At 35.8% G+C, this 20612-nt stretch overlaps 3 protein-coding genes across 4 annotated transcripts; 2 read left to right on the top strand and 1 right to left on the bottom strand.

The window, feature by feature from the left end:
• Nucleotides 1–518: 518 nt before the first annotated feature.
• On the top strand, nt 519–7508 carry LOC113691684 (DNA replication licensing factor MCM5). Its single transcript, XM_027209947.2, has 18 exons — nt 519–962; nt 1466–1609; nt 1814–1993; nt 2076–2174; nt 2271–2407; nt 2529–2634; nt 3400–3534; nt 3612–3689; nt 3962–4066; nt 4209–4300; nt 4387–4519; nt 4621–4716; nt 4958–5049; nt 5145–5235; nt 5707–5816; nt 6810–6939; nt 7027–7128; nt 7210–7508. Exons 1-18 carry the CDS (start codon nt 660–662, stop codon nt 7291–7293), a joined length of 2217 nt encoding a protein of 738 aa, XP_027065748.1. The 5' UTR covers nt 519–659; the 3' UTR covers nt 7294–7508.
• Nucleotides 7509–10250: 2742 nt separating this feature from the next.
• On the top strand, nt 10251–14751 carry LOC113692102 (uncharacterized). 2 transcript variants are annotated; one of them, XM_027210457.2, is made up of 9 exons: nt 10251–10565; nt 10649–10706; nt 10920–11028; nt 11159–11303; nt 12060–12111; nt 12195–12341; nt 12433–12544; nt 13259–13361; nt 14087–14751. In XM_027210457.2, the coding sequence occupies exons 1-9, from the start codon at nt 10390–10392 to the stop codon at nt 14544–14546; spliced, it is 1362 nt and encodes a 453-aa protein (XP_027066258.2). In that variant the 5' UTR covers nt 10251–10389; the 3' UTR covers nt 14547–14751. The 2 variants fall into 2 exon arrangements, with proteins under 2 accessions (XP_027066258.2, XP_027066259.2); XM_027210458.2 differs by having other exon boundaries at nt 10290–10584; nt 10931–11028.
• A 220-nt stretch (nt 14752–14971) lies between these two features.
• On the bottom strand, nt 14972–19185 carry LOC113692101 (uncharacterized). The gene is made up of 5 exons (XM_027210456.2): nt 18877–19185; nt 17653–18301; nt 16779–17185; nt 16142–16240; nt 14972–15500 (listed from the first exon to the last, which is right to left on the bottom strand). The coding sequence occupies exons 1-5, from the start codon at nt 19005–19007 to the stop codon at nt 15287–15289; spliced, it is 1500 nt and encodes a 499-aa protein (XP_027066257.1). The 5' UTR covers nt 19008–19185; the 3' UTR covers nt 14972–15286.
• Nucleotides 19186–20612: the final 1427 nt, after the last annotated feature.

Here is a 20612-nt window from a genome sequence, read left to right as displayed (position 1 = left end):
TACAAAATGAAATACTTGTCGTACGACTAGAAAAATGCATGTGCTTCACATTTTATATTATGTATGACAAATTACAACTATAATCTTGCAATTTCTCTCGAGAAATTATAGGCAAAAGACATTTAAAACTTTGCAAATAACAAAGTTAAGCATTGTTATTTGCATGGCTATTTAGATAAGCTTATGCATCATGCATTCATTCTAATGTGAGTTAATGCAATTTGACATAATAACTTTTATATCCCATTGATTTGTTTTGATTAAATAAAGGATAAATTTGTAAATAGAACTAAAAGTACATTGATTTTAAGATGTAAAATAAAAAAAATACGATCCTCATAAATGGGATATATTGAGTATCAATAACATTCATAGTGCTATTGATTTTCTGTAATTTTGAAAATTTACAATGAAATAATATAAACTCAATAATGAGAAACACTTTGGTTCGTTTTAGAATCTCACGGAAAAAAATTAAGCTACTATATCATACACCTAGGCCAAGCACGTGCAGATCACGTGCCCTGACTCTTCCCGCCATATTTTTCCCGCCAAACAGCTACTCCATAGCCCATGCCCTCCTCATCTGCAACCCCATTTCTGAATCCCCTCTTCTCAACTCAAAGATTTGTGGAACTGAGACAGGGAGATTCATAGACATGTCAGGGTGGGACGAAGGAGCTGTATACTACAGCGACCAAGCCCAGTTCCCCCACGGAACCGGTGGCGAAACCGAACAAGGCCAGGCGGCGGCTGCCAGCCGCCACGTAGTCCTCCGTAAATTCAAGGAATTCATTAGAAATTTTCCTCACAAGAGCCAACCCAATGTTTTCCCTTACAGAGAAGCTCTGCTCGAGAACCCTAAATTCTTGCTCGTTAACATGTCCGATCTCCTCGCTTACGAGCGTGACCAGACCCTCCCGGAGCTCCTGCGCCAGAATCCTGCCGATTATCTTCCTCTGGTATTCTGGGTTTTCGTTTTCTTTTCAAGTATGTGGGTTGATTTGTTTACGTACAAGATGTAATATTTGCTCAAAGTACCATGATTGAGGAAATTGGACAACTGTAATTAAATGATATTTTATCTCTCTCTCTCTCTCTCTCTCTCTCTCTCTCTTACTTGTTCCAAAGTTTTTATGAAATGGGTTATACTTATATTGGATAATTTTGATGGGTTTGAGATATATCTTAAATAATTGGGCACTTATGCTTCTAAAGCTTGATTTTTAAGCCTTTTCTGGCAATAGGTAAAGTACTTAGCTGAAATGCAGATTTTGACTTTTTAATGCTTTTAGCATATATTAAATGCTACGTTTTTTGAATGAGTTGAAAATTTTACTGGTACTCTTACTTTCGTGTTTAAAATGCACGAGAGTGTGCAGGCCTTAAGGATTATTTGATTATTAATGCTTCAAGTGGCAAGAATGATACTTGACCAATGACCTAATCTTCTTCCTTTGATCAGTTTGAGACTGCAGCAGCTGAAGTTTTGGCAAGTTTGAGATCAAGGATATCTGGGGAGACTGGCGAAATGGAGGAGCCCGAAATTGGAGAGGTGCAGATTCTGCTAAGATCAGAGCAGGACTCCATGTCAATGCGGTCGCTTGGGGTCAGTTGGAACCCATTGATTTGTTAACTATCTTCTTTCATTTTCACGGTTTCAAATATTGAAAATTTCTGAGTTAGATTGAACTTTTAGTTCTCTTTTCTATATATTTTTTTGCTGGTTGGTGTAGGCTCATTCGATTCACAGCTGGTTAACATGTCTAGCTCTTATTTATTTATTTATTTATTATTTTGTTGTTTGATGCAGGCACAGTATATCTCAAAGCTGGTTAAAGTATCTGGCATTACAATTGCTGCATCAAAGACTAAGGCAAAGGCAACCTATGTGACATTAATTTGTAAGAATTGCAAGAATTTGAAGATTGTCCCATGCCGTCCGGGACTTGGTGGAGCAATTGTACCACGTTCTTGTGACCACACACCTCAGGTTTCCTTGAAAACCATCTTTCTAATTCTTCTGATTTATACATGTTGCCCAAGAATGTTTAAAGTCTTCATATTAATTGCAGACTGGAGAAGAACCATGCCCTGTTGACCCATGGGTAGTCATTCCAGATAGAAGCAAATATGTTGATCAACAGACACTGAAATTGCAGGAAAATCCCGAGGTGTGAATACGATTATTTTGCCAAGTTGTGATGATTTAATCACTATTCTGCATTCCTTTTGCTTACAAGGGTATTTATGTTATTTTGAAATCAAAGGATGTCCCTACTGGGGAGCTACCAAGGAACATACTCCTATCTGTTGATCGCCATCTGGTGCAGACAATCGTACCTGGCACCAGACTGACTGTTATGGGCATTTACAGCATTTTTCAAGCTGCTAATTCGTCCACATCGTAAGAAAATTGGATAACAAACTGGATTGTAGCATCTTATTTACTTTTAAGCTTTCCATTCTTCTTATGAAATTATGTGCAGTTTACTCCATATTACTCCTTATTTTGGATTCTGTTGTAGGCACAAAGGAGCGGTTGCTGTTAGGCAGCCCTATATAAGGGTTGTGGGAATAGAGGAAACAAATGAAACGGACTCTCGTAGTCCAGCCAACTTTACAGCAGATGAAGTAAGTAACCTGCATGTGAAGAAAGTTAATGTATTTTACAGAAGAAAATTTGCTCCGTAATCAAATGTTTGTAGTGTAGATATGCTACTTGTCTTTATATCCTAACCTGTGGAGGGATGTAGTGTAAAATTGTTATTCCAGTCTATATCTTATCCTGTCAAGTAATATACTAATTAATGCTTTACATTCTAGCGATGATAATATTAAGCCCAGTAGGATTCTATGAGCCAAGTCCAGTTGCACCAGGATTTCAGAGAATATCTCAGAAAGTACTGTTACATTAAACAATTATTAAGCAAGTCTCCTGAAATGTGTATTCAAAACCAGAATTGCATTGTCAGTTGGTTGCAGATGGTTGAGCTCATGACCTAGACACCTAGTGGTTTTCTGTCTAGAAATGCTAGATATCATCCATCAACGAACTGTGAGATAAAGTGGTAGAAAAAGTTCTTTTGGTAGATGATGAATTAAGACACAGTCCTGGAGGTGACAAAACTAATATTCCACTCATATTAAGTTAATGCTGCTGCTGAATTCTTCAAAATCTTCTCCTACCTAAATAGGACGTGTGTTGTGGGACTTTTTCTGGTGCTGAACTCTTAGCATACTGCATATCCTTTCAATAGTTATCTATCTAATAAATGTTTATCTTTTGAGCCAAATTCTATTACAAATTTTCGTAGCAGACCATTCACAAGAATATGGAGATTCTGCTTCATTGTTTTTTTGTTCTGCCGTTTCTGAAGATGATATGAATTCCCACAGATAGAAGAATTCAAAAAATTTGCGTCAGATACAAATGCATATGAAAACATATGTTCCAAGATTGCCCCCTCGATTTTTGGTCATGAAAATGTGAAGAAGGCTGTGGCTTGTCTTTTATTTGGAGGATCTAGGAAGGTATGCTTTAGTCGCGTCACTCTATTAATGTCCTTCATATCACACATTCTTAGCATAAACCTTCCTCTGTTTATCAGACTTTGCCTGACGGTGTCAAACTCAGAGGCGATATCAATGTCTTACTCTTGGGAGATCCATCTACTGCAAAATCACAGGTTAGTTTCATGTAACTGATAGCTGTCAACTGGATATGCTTGATGATTAGCTTTCTTCAAAATCACTTCTATTTTGCTTCAATATATTTGCTAAAGGACTAGCTTAATGCCTCCCTTCTCCAGCTACTAAACTTCTCATTCTTTTCATACGGGACAATTTACCTTCACTAGTTTCCTAGGCCCAAGTATTCCATGGATGTTGTTTGCTGTTTATACAGTTTGTCCTGTTCTATTAAAAAAAGATTCTAAATTCATGTTTCTCTATTGTGAAGTTTCTGAAATTTGTTGAGAAGACTGCTCCAGTAGCAGTTTATACTTCTGGAAAAGGCTCATCTGCTGCTGGTCTAACAGCTTCTGTTATCAGAGACAACAGCTCAGTAAGTTCAATTCCTGTCTTGCCTGTGTAGAAAGCAAACATCCATTTCTCTAAACCTCTTGATGTAATGTTACTTAACCAGTGTTATTGATTTTGGTGTTAGTTATCTTATAACCTATTATTCTGATTAACTATTCAAACAGCGTGAGTTCTATCTGGAAGGAGGAGCCATGGTCTTGGCAGATGGAGGTGTTGTCTGCATTGATGAGTTTGACAAAATGAGGGCAGAAGACAGGTGAGTGAGAATAAAACAGGGCTTGATAATACTCTTTCCAATCAGTTTTCTTACTGGAATAGTCGAGCTAATAAAATGTGGCCCAGGGTTGCAATTCATGAAGCCATGGAGCAGCAAACCATTTCCATTGCTAAAGCTGGAATAACTACAGTTCTCAACTCTAGGACTTCAGTTTTAGCAGCAGCTAACCCTCCATCTGGGCGTTATGATGACCTCAAGGTCTATCTTCAATTTCTGTTGCTGCGTAATTTGTAGTGCTTCTATTTAAGTTGTTCATCTCATAGGATGTCACTTGTGCTAATAAATTATTGGCTTTCCAGACTGCACAAGATAATATTGATTTGCAGACAACAATTCTTTCCAGATTCGATTTGATATTCATTGTTAAAGATATCAGGATGTACAGTCAAGACAAGGTATGTGAACAACATTAATTCAAAATCACTACATTTTCCCAGTTCTCTTTTTTTTTTAGCATAAAAAGTATTGGTCTTTAACCTAGTGAGTTTCTGTACTTTTTTAATTGTAATGTTGTGTGTTAAGATCTGAATAACTCATTTTTTTGTGAAATATGCCACGTTGAGCTCTTACTTGATTGGCACTTCTATAGAAAGTAGTAGCTTGCAGCTACTTTAATTATTTTTTCTCCCTTCACAGAGTATTGCTAGCCATATCATCAAGGTTCATGCATCTGCCAATGCAACCATGAGCGACTCTAGATCTTCTAAAGAGGACAACTGGCTGAAGAGGTGTTCACTTGGTTATGCTTACAAATTTATGTTTGAAATACTAAAGTCATGGCTATACAGTGTCATTGCTGAAGTATATGAAATGGTGCATGCAGGTACATACACTACTGTCGGACTCATTGTCACCCACGACTATCAGAGTCTGCAGCTTCTGTATTGCAGGAGAACTATGTTAAAATTAGACAGGTACTTCGACTGCCTTGTTATGGTGAGATTGGAACTTCTATAGCAGTGGTAGTAGCTTGGATCCAACTTGTGAAAATAGATACTGTAGAAGACATTTTTCTGATTCTAGAAACTCAGACAATGTAGTTTGAGACATGGGTTTGGTTGTTTAGTTTAAAACTGAGCACATAGAAATACTGTATCAGTTTAAGTCAGTGCAACAAGTTCCTCGTGTCACTCTACAAGAGTAAAGCTGTTCTTTCATAATATTGAGACTTGAGTTATTTTCTGATAAAGTGTGAATAAGAAAAATAAGAGAGCATAGTAAAATTAGACTTGGTTACTCTCACTGAAAGGGCTTCTGAGAGAACATTCATTGAAATGTGATTGGCAAACAAATCCTACCGCTCAAGGTCCCCAAGTCTCAGAGATTTAGATAATGATATTTAGATTGTTTTTCATTGTTTGCTTTTGCTTTTCTTTATCTTGTAGGATATGAGGAGGCAAGCAAATGAAACTGGGGAAGCAGCTGCAATACCTATCACTGTGAGGCAGCTGGAAGCTGTAGTGAGGTTGAGTGAAGCGCTCGCAAGAATGAGGCTGTAAGTTCAAGGAAATGAATATCCTATCTGTAATGGTTTCTTTGCTTGATGAATGCATAAATCAAAGAGTCAATGCTTATTTTGTGGACACAACTCTCATCATCCAAATTCTGGGACATCAAATATGTTGAGGGACTGTATTTGCCTGTACAGTATTTGCACCAACAAACAGTTGAAGGTTCCTTATGGAGGATGAGAGGGGATTATGTGTAAGAGGCAATTCTGTGTTTCTTATTGTGTGTGCAATGAGGAGCAATTGCTTTTGAAAGCTGTTTGCATGTCCCATGCTCCAATTCAAAGTAATATGTGCAGAAGTATTCTTATTGTCTACTTTGTCTTGTCATTGCTGGTTTTTCAAATGAAGCATTAGTCTACAATCTGCATGCACACACGGCAAAACAGGAGTCTCTGTAGTTTAGATGGCTTTAGATTCAACATCTCTTTGTCCTGGTCCAATGTTTCAAATTTTATCAAACTGATCAAGATCTTTCTAGAACTGAATATTGGAATCTCTGCATTGCGTGGTCCAGTCTTTACCATAGCTGCCCTGGGCATGGGGTGTTGACATAAAATTGAACTACTTCTGCTTAAACACCAATATTGTGTGCAGAAATGCACTTGAATATGTTTGCTAGCTACATTGTCTGAATTCTATGCATGTCAAGGAACCAAGTTGGCAAGCCAAAGGGTTCTCATTCTGCATTGCAGTCAGTCAAGATACGGTATTAGCTTTATGAATGTGTAATAAGGAACTTCTCCTTTAGTTGCAATATGTCCAAGTAATCTGGAACTTTTCTCTTTTGTGGCACGATCCAGTTAGAGATCAGGGTGCATCTCTCGAAGGATTCTCTGCAGAGATTCTTGGCCCAAGTTTTAGCTACCTTGGCAGAATTTTCCTGTTTTTGAGAATAGTTGCTTTTAATGGGGTTTTTTTGCTTTGTTATTATTGTTAATACTTTTGCATCTAATGTGGGGTTTGCTCTATACTTTCAGGTCCTATCTTGCAAATGAGAACCATGTCTCAGAAGCTCTTCGGCTTTTCAACAATTCCACAATGGATGCTGCACGATCCGGAATAAACCAACATATAAATCTTACACCTGAGATGGCAAATGAGATAAAGGTTTGCCTCTGGTTCAGTTTGCCTGTGTTTTTCCAACACTTACTCTACGTCCGCGAATTGATGCCATCCCCTCTTGTGATTAAACAGCAAGCTGAAACTCAGATAAAGAGAAGAATGGGAATTGGAAGCCATATATCAGAGAGACGGCTAATTGACGAGCTTACCAGGATGGGCATGAATGAATCAATTGTGAGTTCTTGAACCTTTTCATCTTCAAGATTAGTTATTCCATTTTGTCTTGTCTATATAAAATTCACTGACATATGGCAGGTAAGAAGAGCTTTGCTGATCATGCATCAAAGAGATGAAGTTGAATATAAACGAGAAAGGCGGTTGATTGTTCGTAAAGCTTAGTGTTTTGTTGGTCATCACTAGCAACTGTTTGTAGCTTTTGCATGTACTCACTGAGCTGGAACTCTTGATTGCCATTTGACACTTAACCGAGTAAACAGAAAATAACCCATAGCATCCACCATTATCAATCCATATTTGTCCTCAATTTGGTGTTGTATTTGGTTTCCGTGAGAAGTTTAATCCAACCATTAGTTGGGACTTGGATTGCAGATGAACTCTTTTGAACACTTCTATCAAAGTACCAAAAGATGAGTATCCTAGGCAGTCCTCTTGACAAAGAAAGGAAACGGAAGAAAGATTAAAATTACAGCAACAATGGTGAACTTTGGGATGCATGTGTATATACTTTCAATTGGAATTTTGATCAATCTATTTTCTTTTAAGCATGTGCATATATTGTAAGAGATGCACCGTTACAAAATATGGCTTACAATTTAATTTTCTACACAATTGTAGGAAAGATATATAGCCACAAAATATGATCAGATTACATAATTTAAAAATTTTTATGAGCCATAAGTTAACTTTTTAATCACTTTAGTTTTAAAATCTTAGGTAAATTAGTTTTCTACAATGTATGCGACCTTATACACTTGTTTTTTTTTCCTTTTTTTTTTTTTTAAATTCGAAACTATCAAAACAAGTTAATTTAATCACTTAAGTTTTAAAATCTTAGGAAAATTGGTTTTGTATGATGTGTGTGACCTCCCCTCCTACACCTTTTTTTTTCAATAGATATGCACTTGAATTCAGAACTATCAAACCAAAAACAAAGTATTCAACTTATAATTATAAATTAGATAGTTATCAGCTGTCTAAGCAAATAAATACAGAATCGTGTTTGGATTGCAATTTTACTTCAAAAATTTTTTACGCTTTTCAATATTATATTTTTTTAACAATTTTTTTTATCTCATATATATTTTATATATAGGGATAATTGCAGAAACCTCCCCTGAGATTTCTGACATTTGCACTAACCTCCCCTATCAATTTTGAAATTGCATTAACCTCCCCTAGAAACAGTTGGAACTAATTTAAAAGGTAAAAATGTGTGAAATTACTAGAGTACCCCTATTGGATTTGACTTCACCAGATGAAAGGTTTGAGTACTTTCATCAAAACCAACGTTTAATTTGTTAAACAAATTAAACTAATCAAACTATTTCTGCATAGTTAAATTAATTAACTAATTAACTAATTATCTAATTAACTAATTTCTATTTTATCTAATTAACTAATTAACTAATCAAACTATTTCTACATAGTTAAACTAATAACTAATTATCTAATTGTTAATAGTTATTAACTAATCAAACTATTTCTGCATAGTTAAACTAATTAACTATTAACTAATTAACTAATTAACTAATTAATTAATTAACTAATTAACTAATTTCTATTTATCTAATTAACTAATTAAATAATTATCTAATTAACTAAAGCTATTGTCTGTCCGAAACTAACAAACTATTTGCATGTTAAACTAATTAACTAATTAACTGCTTATCTAATTAACTAACTAATTATCTAATTAATTAATTAACTAATTAACTAATTTTTGTTTATCTAATTAACTACTTGTCTAATTATCTAATTAACTAAAGCTGTTGTCTATCCGAAACTAATAAACTATTTGCATGTTAAACTAATTAACTAATTAACTCCTTAACTAATTAATTAATTAACTAATTTCTATTTATCTAATTTACTAATTATCTAATTAACTAAAACTGTTGTTTGTCTGAAACTAACAAACTATTTGCATGTTAAACTAATTAACTAATTAACTGCTTAACTAATTAACTAACTAACTGATTAACAAACTATTTGTATGTTAAACTATATGCAGTACGCATTACCTATTTAAAGTATCAGCTCTTTATGGGTATTTTACTTTCAAATATTTAATTTATGATTAAAATATCAATATTTGTAAGTAAAATTCAAAAAGTGTTACAAAAAATATCAATATTCTTACTTTTAAATATTTAATTTATGACCCCATGCCCCACCCTTTTTGTAAGAATATTACTATAACACTTTTGAAATTTTACTTACAAACATAGATGTTTTTATCATAAATTAAATGTTTGAAAATAAAATACCCATAAAGAGCCGATACTTTAAATAGGTAATGCGTACTGCATATAGTTTAACATGCAAATAGTTTGTTAGTTTCAGACAGACAACAGCTTTAGTTAATTAGATAATTAGTTAATTAGTAAATTAGATAAATAGAAATTAGTTAATTAGTTAATTAATTAATTAGATAATTAGTTAATTAGTTAATAGTTAATTAGATAATTAGTTAATAGTTAATTAACTTAACTATTAACTAATTAGATAATTAGTTAAGCAATTGTCAAGCAAATAATAATTGTCAAGCAAGATGAGGGCAAAATTGGAAGAAATGTTTTATTTCACTTCTACAAATAATTTTTTAATGGGACATCAAGCTGTCAGGGAAGTTTCTGCAACAAATTGTTACTGTTCAGGGGAGGTGAATGCAATTTCTAAACCTAGAGGGGAGGTCAGTGCAAATATCAGAAATCTCAGGGGAGGTTTCTGCAATTATCCCCTATATATATATAGATATATTTTAACAAAAGCTCCAAAAAGTGGCTGCCCAATCTATAAAAAGTTTTAATCCCAACTTTCCTTTGCAATGATAGGTTTCGTTTGGGAGCGGAGGATTTGGACAGAAAATAAAGGAAAAGAAGAGAAAGTTAATTTTCCTTTATTTGTTAGTTTTTAGTAGGAAAGAAATAGAAAGATTCAAGAGAATGAATAGTAGGTAAAATTTTTGCTCCTAAATTGAAAAGAAATGCAGAGAAAGTTGGAGAAAACTTATGAAAATTTTTTAAAATACTTATTTTATTCTTAAAATTATCTTGAACAAATATTTAATAATCATATCCAAAATCATTCCATTAATTCTTAAAACTCTTCTCTTTTTATTCTCATATAACTTTAGTTTTCCCTTCTTCTCTTTTCTATCCTAAAACTCCCAAATTTAGCCAAAGAAGAGGGGGAAAAAAAAAAAAAAAGGAAGGAAAAGCATAATAATTTTGAACCCAGAAGCACTGCCAATCCATGTTTTCTTGTCAATTTGTAGCATCTCCATCATCATCATCAGCGCCAACGCTCGCTAGTTCATTTCTATGGAGCATCAGAAAACCCCTTCCACCAATCTTCCTTTCTTGTCCTTCTTCTTCTTCGTCTTCCACTTTCCTTCGCTTTTCTTCCTCGCTCCCTCAGCAGCCTCTCAGGTCAGCAAGTGGGGGAAACGTAAGACTATTAAAGATTCACTTTTTTTCCTTTTGCGCTCTACTTCTCACTGCTAAAGTTACAGGTGTGCCGTTCTTGGTGCTGGCTTTGCTGGGCTTTCTGTTGCTTGGCATTTGTTGCAGGTATCGTCTTTGTTCATGTGTATGTAGTCAAGTCTACTAGTGGTTCATTGTGCATTTGTTTTATAATTTGGTGCTGCCTGGTGATTGTGAGTGAAAGATGAAAGGATGCATATTATCCGAAGGATGAATATAAATGTTCGTGACATTTCTTGCTTCCCGTTTTAATCTACTTTGAATTGCTTTTATCTGTTGCTGTAATATCTTATTTTGCAGCACGGCTCCAGGGATTTGCCTTTGTTAGTTGACATATATGATGAAGTTGGTATCGGTGGGGGTGCATCAGGAGTGGCTGGTGGACTTCTCCACCCGTATTCTCCTAAAGGTTTGTTTTGACTTGGTTTTCTTTTGAGTCATCTTATATTAAATTCCCCCGTCCTGTTCATTTTATTGATGATTCAAAAGATTAAATTCTGAAGACTGACATCTTTTTTTGGGCTGGTACACTTTGTCAGTTAAGCTTCTCTGGCGAGCTGAGGAGTGCTGGAATGAGAGTTTAAAGCTCATACGCATTGCAGAGCGTGCTAAACAGTCCAAGGTGCTGAACACAGGAAGACAAGAAGCTGTTCACAGTATGAATTTTTCTATTATCAGGAGACGGTTGGTCCTTTCTCTTATATCATATGAAATTCTGGGATGTGTCTCATCTGCAGTTCTGTAACCTTTTTTAACTACTACGATATAAGAAGACAAATTTTATTATGCTGCTATCACAATATTCACAGGGGTGTAGTGACGTGTTGCTTAGTGTGCTCCATTGATTCCATTCACCATCCAGAAACTAGTTGATCAATAGGCTTAATTTCAAACTGTTGAAGGATTCTGTAATTGGACCCAGAGGGATTGCTGTTGGCTTGATAACTACCTGATTGCTTAGGTACTTTATTCAATTAGCCATCCATCAACATATCCATTCAAATACTGGATAGAGTTAGGAGTTCATGGTAATACTAGTATTCCTTTCTTTTTAACTTGATAGGGTGTCTTTAGTATCGTATTAACTGTAACAAATTGGACTACAAGCTTAAACACATTATTGCTAACCCTCTTGAAACAGCAATTCTCTAGATTTATATAACCAATTAATAGCTGTTGTATGACGAAATTTTGCTTTTTGAGCTGAAGGATACTGCTTCTTGGTGATTTGTATCCTGAATTTGGTTTCTATGTCTCTCTTTTGAGCTTAATGTAGGAGCCAAAATTTAATGTGACCTCAGATATTAATAATTATCTATGATGTTTTACTTTTGTTCTATGTTTTTTTCTGGAGGGAATTTTGGTTTTTTTTTTTTTTTATCTGAATGCAAATACTTATATTGAAGCAAGAAATTCTTAACTATTGAAGTTTTACATCAGAGGGATCCTGAGACCAGCTGTCAGTTTAAAGAACATAAACATAATGGACCATGTAAGTTTTCAAGATTATATGTTGTATTTTGTATCTCAGGTACTACATGTAATAATATATACTTTTATTGCCCTCTATTGTAGAATGTTGAGAACTGCCTTGCCAGTTGCAGAATAGAGTCAATGGACAAGCATGCTGCAGAAAACCTTGTGCCTGGTTTGTCTGTGCCACTCAATGTGGCCTTTCATATGCCTGAAGCTTTAAATGTTCACTCTCAGTACTATCTTGAGGTCTGGAAAAGAGTTCGAGTGGTTGTAATCTGTATAATTGGGATCTCTCCCTGCACTTGTTAAGAACTACTTATTTTGAATACTTCAACAGGCACTTTACTTAGCTTGTCAAAATTCAGTCGCAGAAATGTTGAATCTTGGTGTTGCGCCTAGAGAACTGAATTTCTACAAGACATCTGTTGGCAGTCTCCTTGAATTTGCAGGTAAGAAGTTGTGGATCTTTTTTTCTATTAATTGTTGCCTTAAAAAGAGAGGTATGCTGAAATTCTGAAGAATGGCATTTTAAGCTTATGCATACCATAAGATTACATTAACTCCCTTTTTTCCTGGTGGTTAAAGCCTATATGATCCCTGCACCAGCTTTGCAAACATTTTCTTTTAAAGAGATATATCTAATCCTCCTTTCTCCCTTCCTTATCTTCCCTTCTTTCCACCTTGTTTCTGATGAAGTTTCCTTGCATTGGTTTCATAACCATTGTTTAGATCACTACATTTGTTGTTCATTCCACAACTCTTGCTCTTTGACTATCATAATGACTGTTAGCATATGATGCATTCCTTCCTAATAATCTCCTGCTAATTGAGTCCTACAAATGCATGAAAGATGTTATCAATCAATTGTAACTAATATCAGTTACATTGCACAAGTTTTGTGAATGCTGGATACTGGCATTACAAAGTCCTTCACTTGAATTCCTTGTGACTAAGATGCACATATCTAGCATTAATCTCCATGAGGGATTCAGTACCTTGGACAAGAGTCTTTGGCTCTTCAAGTATATGCTGTCACTGAGAGCTTATTCCTCATTGATATGTGAGAAGCAGCTGAGCTATTCTGGGTTCGACAGAATAAGTCAACTGCTTGTAGAGAACTAAGCATGATTAGATGAGAAATTTGATAAACATATTCTTTTCAGGGGAGTATAATGCTGTGGTCATTTGTCTTGGTGCCAGAGCAGCTTTTCTGCCAGAGTCATGTAGAGGTGTTGTTACACACATGCAGCTTTCTGATAATTTCAGGTACCTTTGAGGCTCAAATAACTCATATTCACCTAGTTTATTATTCTAAGCAACTGATAAAACTTTCAGAGACCAGTCGGTTCAACATTGCAAATTTAATATTGTGAATATCCAATAATTATGGTTGCAGAAAATCACTTATCTTGTGATATTGGGAGAAAACCTGAGTAACTAGTGCATCCTATACAAGTAAAATTTAGGAGCCAAATGTGGAATGCTCTTTGCTTCAACAAAAGTTTGTGACACGCCACATTATATATACTGTTTACGACTCTTTGAATTATTGCAGCACCAAGCTTAATCATGCAATTATATGTTTTTTTCCCATTTTCTTTTGATTTCCTCCAGTGTATCAAAAAATTTGTCTAGATGAGTAGTTAAACGAAACATTTCTACAATTAGTAGAAAAGCATAACTTGTTAATTTTTTATAAAGATGCGAGTAAATTGGTGAACTAACTTCTCTTTGTTCTCTCTTTAATGTTAAGATTTGGATGAAGGTTTTTTTTTTTAAAGCGTCAGTAGGAGGTCTCGAATCCGGGATCTCTCACTTACACTCCCTTCCCCCGTATCACCCAGCCTATATGGATACAAAAAACTTTGCATCATAATATCACACTCTTGGCCGGTTTCAGATATACTGCCTTAAACATCAACCAAGCATTGTGTTTCACGTCTCTTTAATCGATAATATCTCTGAAAGTACATGTATTTCTCTTTTATCAGAGAAGAATATCCGCAGCATAGTCCCTCAATCCTCTCAGATGCCTGGATTGCTGTACAGGGTCCTCGAGATCTGTATTTGGGCTCAACATGGGAATGGAGGTCTGCAAATTACTCAAGGAATGTCCCAACTGTAGAAGCTTCTGAAGCCTTAGAAGAACTTCTATTAAAGGGATCTGTTATATATCCTGCTATAAGCAACTGGACAGTCAGAGAAGCAGTTGCAGGACTAAGGGCAATGCCACCACTCACCCCTCATGGATCGTTGCCAATTCTGGGTTGCGTAGATAATGTCACAGGTCGAAATCATGCTTGTAAATATTGGGTATTTACCGGGCTTGGTTCAAGGGGCTTGTTCTATCATGCGTGGCTTGGTAAATTGATGGCACAAGCCGTACTTTCACGTAGTGAACATTCAATCCCTTCAGAGTTGCTTCTTTGGAAGCAAAAGATGAAGCAATAACATACAGAGGATGTCTTCAGTCTAAACTATTTCAACTGAATATATTGTAAAGAGGACATTTCTGTCCGAGCAACTGCTTTCAGCTAATGCCTGGGGTTTGGATTTTCCCCATATTACGGGAGCAAAGGCTATTCAAAACACTAAAGCATGAGTCTTGAGCGTAAAATGATAATGACAATAATATCTGCTTCCACTTCTGAATGAATCCAAAGATTGTCACTCATGTCACCTTGCCCGGACCTTGCAAATAAAAGTTTCAAGTTAATTAGTGCTTATGCTTCAAGACATCTCTTTTGCTGATGGTGTATGGTCCTAAAGTCAAGACCACCTTAGATTCACCCTGCAAACTGCACCATCAATGTTATAAAACAGGGCGGAGCAAATCCAACAACTGAAACTGAATGTGGAGTGGTAGCGTGACGACATGTTCGAATGCCAGCATGATGGTTGATTGAACACTATCAGTTGAATGGCAAGGCCAACCAAAGGATAAAATACTGAATGCTTTACTATTACATGTGAGAACTCCAAAAGGACCCAAAATGCAAACTGCTAATTCCAGCATTAAGAGTCGAAATGGCTTTACATTCCAAGAAATGTTAAGATCATTGCACCACCACTAAAAGCTTTTTCAGCAAAAGATGCACAGGAAGTTACCTAACGAGGATACATGTACAACAGATAAACTTGGCAAGTGAAAACCATCTCCAGCACAAACTAGCAAAACAAGGATTCATTCATCAAGATGGCCTCCATATATAAACCTGACCCCCGCTTGTAGCACTAGCCAGCGTCCCAACCTCAAATGGATGAGCATCAAATCGACATGGAATTGCAGACATGTGTTCACTTTGTAAAGTTGCAGTAACATCTTTTCCCGTGGTGGAGATTATGTCAACTCCTCTTCTCATGTTCCCCACGAAAACATAAGAATCATCCCACCCCCATATTCCCCTGTTTTGCGAAGTGGAAATAACAAACAAAAGAGACTCGTAGTTAGGGTATCATTGTTATCAAGAATGGAAACTTAAGTATCAACACCATTTTGCGCACAATAAGTAAAAATAATATCCTATGATATGGCAATGCATAATGGCTATCCACAAGATCCATAAGACCATCAAAGCATGTCAAAGACTGAAAAACCAATTTAAGTTACAAATATATTTCTAACTGAGACAGCCAAAATAAAGGTTGGCAACTTAAAATGCGCACATATATATCCAAATAATTCAACAAAGAGAAACTAAAACATATCACATGCATTCCCTGTAAATACTTTTGGTGGGGGGGGGGGGCAGTGTGCAATGAAACTGGGACAGAGGCTGTGAGTATGTCTATTGAACAAACCTAACAAAATGAGAAATGTACAGTTTTCTTCCTAGAGACAGCTACAAGAAACAGAATTTATCTAGACACAGGAGAATAAATTTGAAAGATAAATCCATATGGTAAGCAATCTATTTGAGGCATTATTAATCAAGAATACAGCCACTTTGATTCATAGACTACTTCTTCCAATTCAAGGAAACAACTTATTAGTTCAAAAGCCAGCAAAACAAACAACAGCATTGTTCTTAAACGGACAATTTTACCTGAAGGAGGAAATCCACCTGCCTGTCTGGTTGTTATGGTATACCATTGTCATGTTTTGATAGGTATCTCCACTAAATAAGCCAACCATATCATCAGCACTGCACGGACAAACAGAAATATCAAGCATGTTTCCAAGTCAGAAACTGAGGTTCAAGAATTACTGTGCATCTCAAACCAGACAAATTTTACAGCAGACAATCTATCTTAAGAAAAAAGCCAATGTTTCTGAGCGAAGAGATTGAATGTATGGAACACTAAGTCTGAAATGCCAAGCTTGTACATTTGGAAAGAATACCAAGACAAGATTAATTCCAGAAAGTATACCAGAAAGTCATCGGCGATTAACTCAAACAGGAAAATATACCAGAAAGTAATAGGTGATTTTATTCAATACGAGGAGAACTCAATGAATGACTTTCAAAGACAATTAAGAGAGACATAGATGCATGGATGAACCCCACAAACCGCCAATCAACATACACTAAAAGTTGGAGAGTTCTTGCCATGCTTATAATGCCTTAAGCTTATAATGCCTTAAGCCCCAAAGACATCTCTTCATAACTAAGCATTATAACATTTTTTCAATGTGCATTAAATCCATAAACTTTTTTCTTATTAAAATCAACTACAACACACCTTGTAGTAGCAAGGAACCTTCCAGAAGGTGAAAAATAAGCTGAGTGCACAGCTCTTTCATGCCTAATACTCTTCAAAGCTGTTGACCCGTTAACACCAACTTTTCTCAAATCCCAAATGCAGGCAGTACCGTCTGTTGAACTTGTTGTCATGATGTTTGTGTTCTGTGGCTTAAAGTCTATTGTGTTGATCCTTTTTTGGTGCAAACCCCATGAGGATGAAGATTTTCCCGTTCTTGCATCCCATACCCTAAGTTGTCCATTACCCTCACCAAAGTACAAGGAGTTCATATCATTTGGACTTTGAGAAAGAGAAAATACAGCATGATCACCAGCATACACCAATTCAAATAACTCTCTCTCCATATCCATCAACCTTATAAAACCATTATAGCAAGAAGTGAACATCTGCATTGAAATACATAGGGCTGTTGTCAGAAAGCAATGCACTTGAAAGATCAAATGACCACAATCATCATAAGCTAGCACTTACAGGAACATAGTACCAAGCAGAGGCAAATTCTATCAAAATGTACATACATGCCAACTATTTTTAATAGGAGTACATGCATGAAAGTATACTACTTCCTGATTAAGAACACAGATGCCAAAATGTCTTATTAGGATGAAACTTAAAATGACAGCAGCTATATCCTTAAAACAAAAATTTTCTCCTTTGTGCTTTTTTTTTTTCCCTTTTTCTGTGGTTCCAACATTAAGATAAAGTTGGTTGTGCAGATAGGTTTTAGACTATATCAGGTCAGAAATACCATTGAAGTCAGGCAGTGGCACCAGTATAGTTCATGTGAAAAGGATAAACTGTAAAATATTGAAATTACAAAATTACCATTCATGCAAAATAAGTGTATCTGTACCTTTGATAAAGAAAATGGATTACACACCATCCCCGAGATTGGCGCTGGATGAGGATGATACAGATAAATCCCATCCCCATCCTCAGCGTCAGCATCAACATTCCAAAAGCCAACATCACCAAACTTGTTGCCCACAACAACTATTCTAGCGTCTGTAGTTGGTAAAAACCTTAAATTCAGTATTCTCCCTGGCACCACACGTGCAATATTATCCGGTTCCAATTTCATTGCATCGACGTCAATGGAACCCCATACCTTTCTTCCTATTTTCAAACTACCCAAGCGCTCATTTCCTTCCATTCCCTTAATTGTATCATCCAGTTCATTATTACTCTCACTCAATCTGGATTTTCTCGAGCAATCCAGTATTGCCTCAATGAGTTTTCTATCAGATGCATCTGTTCTATAAGCATCTCTCATCCTGATAGGCCCTCTTTCATAAGCTCTTTTTGTTAATGGGGATTCCGAATCTGAATTGGGGTTTTTCCTAGATATAGAACTTTGGCTCTCATCGAAATCATCTTTAAGGCCACCAGCAGTCGAGGAATCTGGTGCCACTCCTCGAGTCCTGAGAGACCTGCGAAGGACTATTGGAGTTTCTGTTCTGTGTTTCTTCTCAGGGCTCACTTTGTAAGACTTAGTTTGAGCTCTGAAATTGCAAACAAAGAGAGAATACATAACAAGATTAGTAGTACATTAATTCAAAACATCTCATCAAAGAAGAAAAATCATTAACATATTCAGACATAAGAACTTGCAACTTTACAACTTCTAAAATGCCCCCTCCTCCCCCCCCCCCCCCCCCCCCCCCCCCTTTCTCTCTCTTTCAAACACACAGACAAAAAACAAAACAACTATGATAAGGGCCTTTATCAAGTGTCATACGATTCTCACTGTCACCATTCCCCCCTAGACTCCTCTCCCTCCCCATCTTCCCCGCCAGGGAAAAAAATTATGATATATAACAGCACTGAAGAAATTATAAAAGCCAGCAAAATACCCAAAATAAAAAAAATATGAAATTAAAAAGAAAAAAATTGGAGATACTCACACACGAAAACAAAGTAGACACAATTCACAAAGGATTCCACTTTCCAACAGGGCTAATAATCAACTTTAAATACAAAAATTTACACATCTCCAATCACAAAATATCATATCCCTGAACATAAAATTACACATACAATTTGTATGTTACCAACCAAGAAAAAGAAAGAGAGAAACCTCGGGCGCTTGGTGGATTCAGAGAGTTGGGAGAGTTTAGAGTGGATCTTCAGAGCAGCAAGCATTTGATCGTTGCGCTTGATGTTTTCGAGTCTCCGTCTCTCGTATTCTGTCAACTTTTGAGGGGCCATTTCTATGACCTCAATTGTTCACAAAACACGAAGAAAAACACGCACAACACACACTGACAACAGAGTGAAGAAGAAGACGCAGAAATGCTTTAATTAGGGCTCTTTTCTCTTCTGTTGGTACTTGGAGAGAAACTGAGGAAGTGGCTGGTGGTTTTTGTCGAACGTGGAAGCTATTATTAAAAAAATAATTTCGGCGGGAAAAAGAAAATAGGCGGGAATGCTGATGTCAATGTTGGGAAATTACGTGGCATTCCCTGGATGAGTGACATGGATGGTCACTCTTCATCGAGTTGTAACGCTGGACTAAAGAGCTCGATTCGAGTCTGCGAACTGCTTGGTCAACAATTCAACTCGAATTAACTTTGGCTAAGCTCAAGCTATTGAAAGTATTATGAAGCCAATTTCAAGCATAAAAATAAAGTATTTGAGGGCTGACAAGTTCTATCAAATATTGGATTAAATAATTTAAATATATATGCGAAATGATTAACACAGGGTTGGCATTATTTTTGAATCTTATTAAGTCAAATTCGAGTATTTCTGCAACTTGCTCTAGTCGAGTTTGAGGAGTTCAAGCTCGAACTCAATTTCGAGTAGCATTCATATCATTCTAGTTCAATTTCAAGTATGAAGTTACCCGAGTTCAACTCGATTTGACAGCACCTCTACTCTAAAATTTTTTGTCTCATAATGTGCTAAGGACAAAAATTATTGGTCCTTGTACAAAAAATATACAATCAGTTTTTTTTTTTTAATTTTGGTCCTCGTACAAAATAATTACAATCAGAGTTGGATGTTTGATCTTTTAATTAACTTGCTTTAATAATGTTTTAAGTTAAATTTAATTATAGTAACTTTTTACAGTAAGATTATCCTGGATTAATGTTTTACACAAAGCTGATCAATGTAATTTAAGAAAACCAAATGTGATAATGAAAATATTATATGCAATTGAAGGGATACATTTTGATTACTCTACCGAAAGTGCTACATGGTTGTTCTACAAGTATGAGTTGATATTTTTGGACAAGGAGTACTGTGTTGAAAATAAAACTTGAAAATCGAATCTCTTTAGAAAGAAGATTTTTTGTCTCATGGTAGCCTGCTCTAATCCCCTTACGAAACTTTTGTTATTGGGTTAGCCATACACTTCACATGTTTCTATCGATTCAAATGGCATCATCAAATGATACAAGTTTTGGATAAGAATCTATAACGCACTAGAACGCCCTTGTTGACGATCCTTTAGTCTGACAGCATTTAGGGTTTCTCGAACAATGTGTCTCATATGGGGTAAATTCTAAACCCTTCCCCTTCTTACTAAGACTACAGAATGTTCTTGTAAATTATGATCAATACCAGATGTAACATCCCGAATATTAGGAGGTTGTTTGTGAAGAAAATATTAAAGTATATTTCTTCGGATTTGATTTAAAACCTTATTTTGTTTTAAAAGACTAGAAACCCTAATATTTTAGTCAAAAACCCTAGTTTACTTGTGACTAACCGGTTTTCTTAAATCTCTCACATTTTAATTGAAACCCTAATTTTAATCACTGGAATTGGAAAATTCCTCACGTTTTCTTAAAAATTTCCTTTTATTTG

The sequence above is a fragment of the Coffea arabica genome, chromosome 6c, assembly GCF_036785885.1.
Source record: "Coffea arabica cultivar ET-39 chromosome 6c, Coffea Arabica ET-39 HiFi, whole genome shotgun sequence".
In the NCBI taxonomy this organism is placed as follows: domain Eukaryota; kingdom Viridiplantae; phylum Streptophyta; class Magnoliopsida; order Gentianales; family Rubiaceae; genus Coffea; species Coffea arabica.
This window is presented reverse-complemented; position numbering and strand designations above follow the sequence as displayed.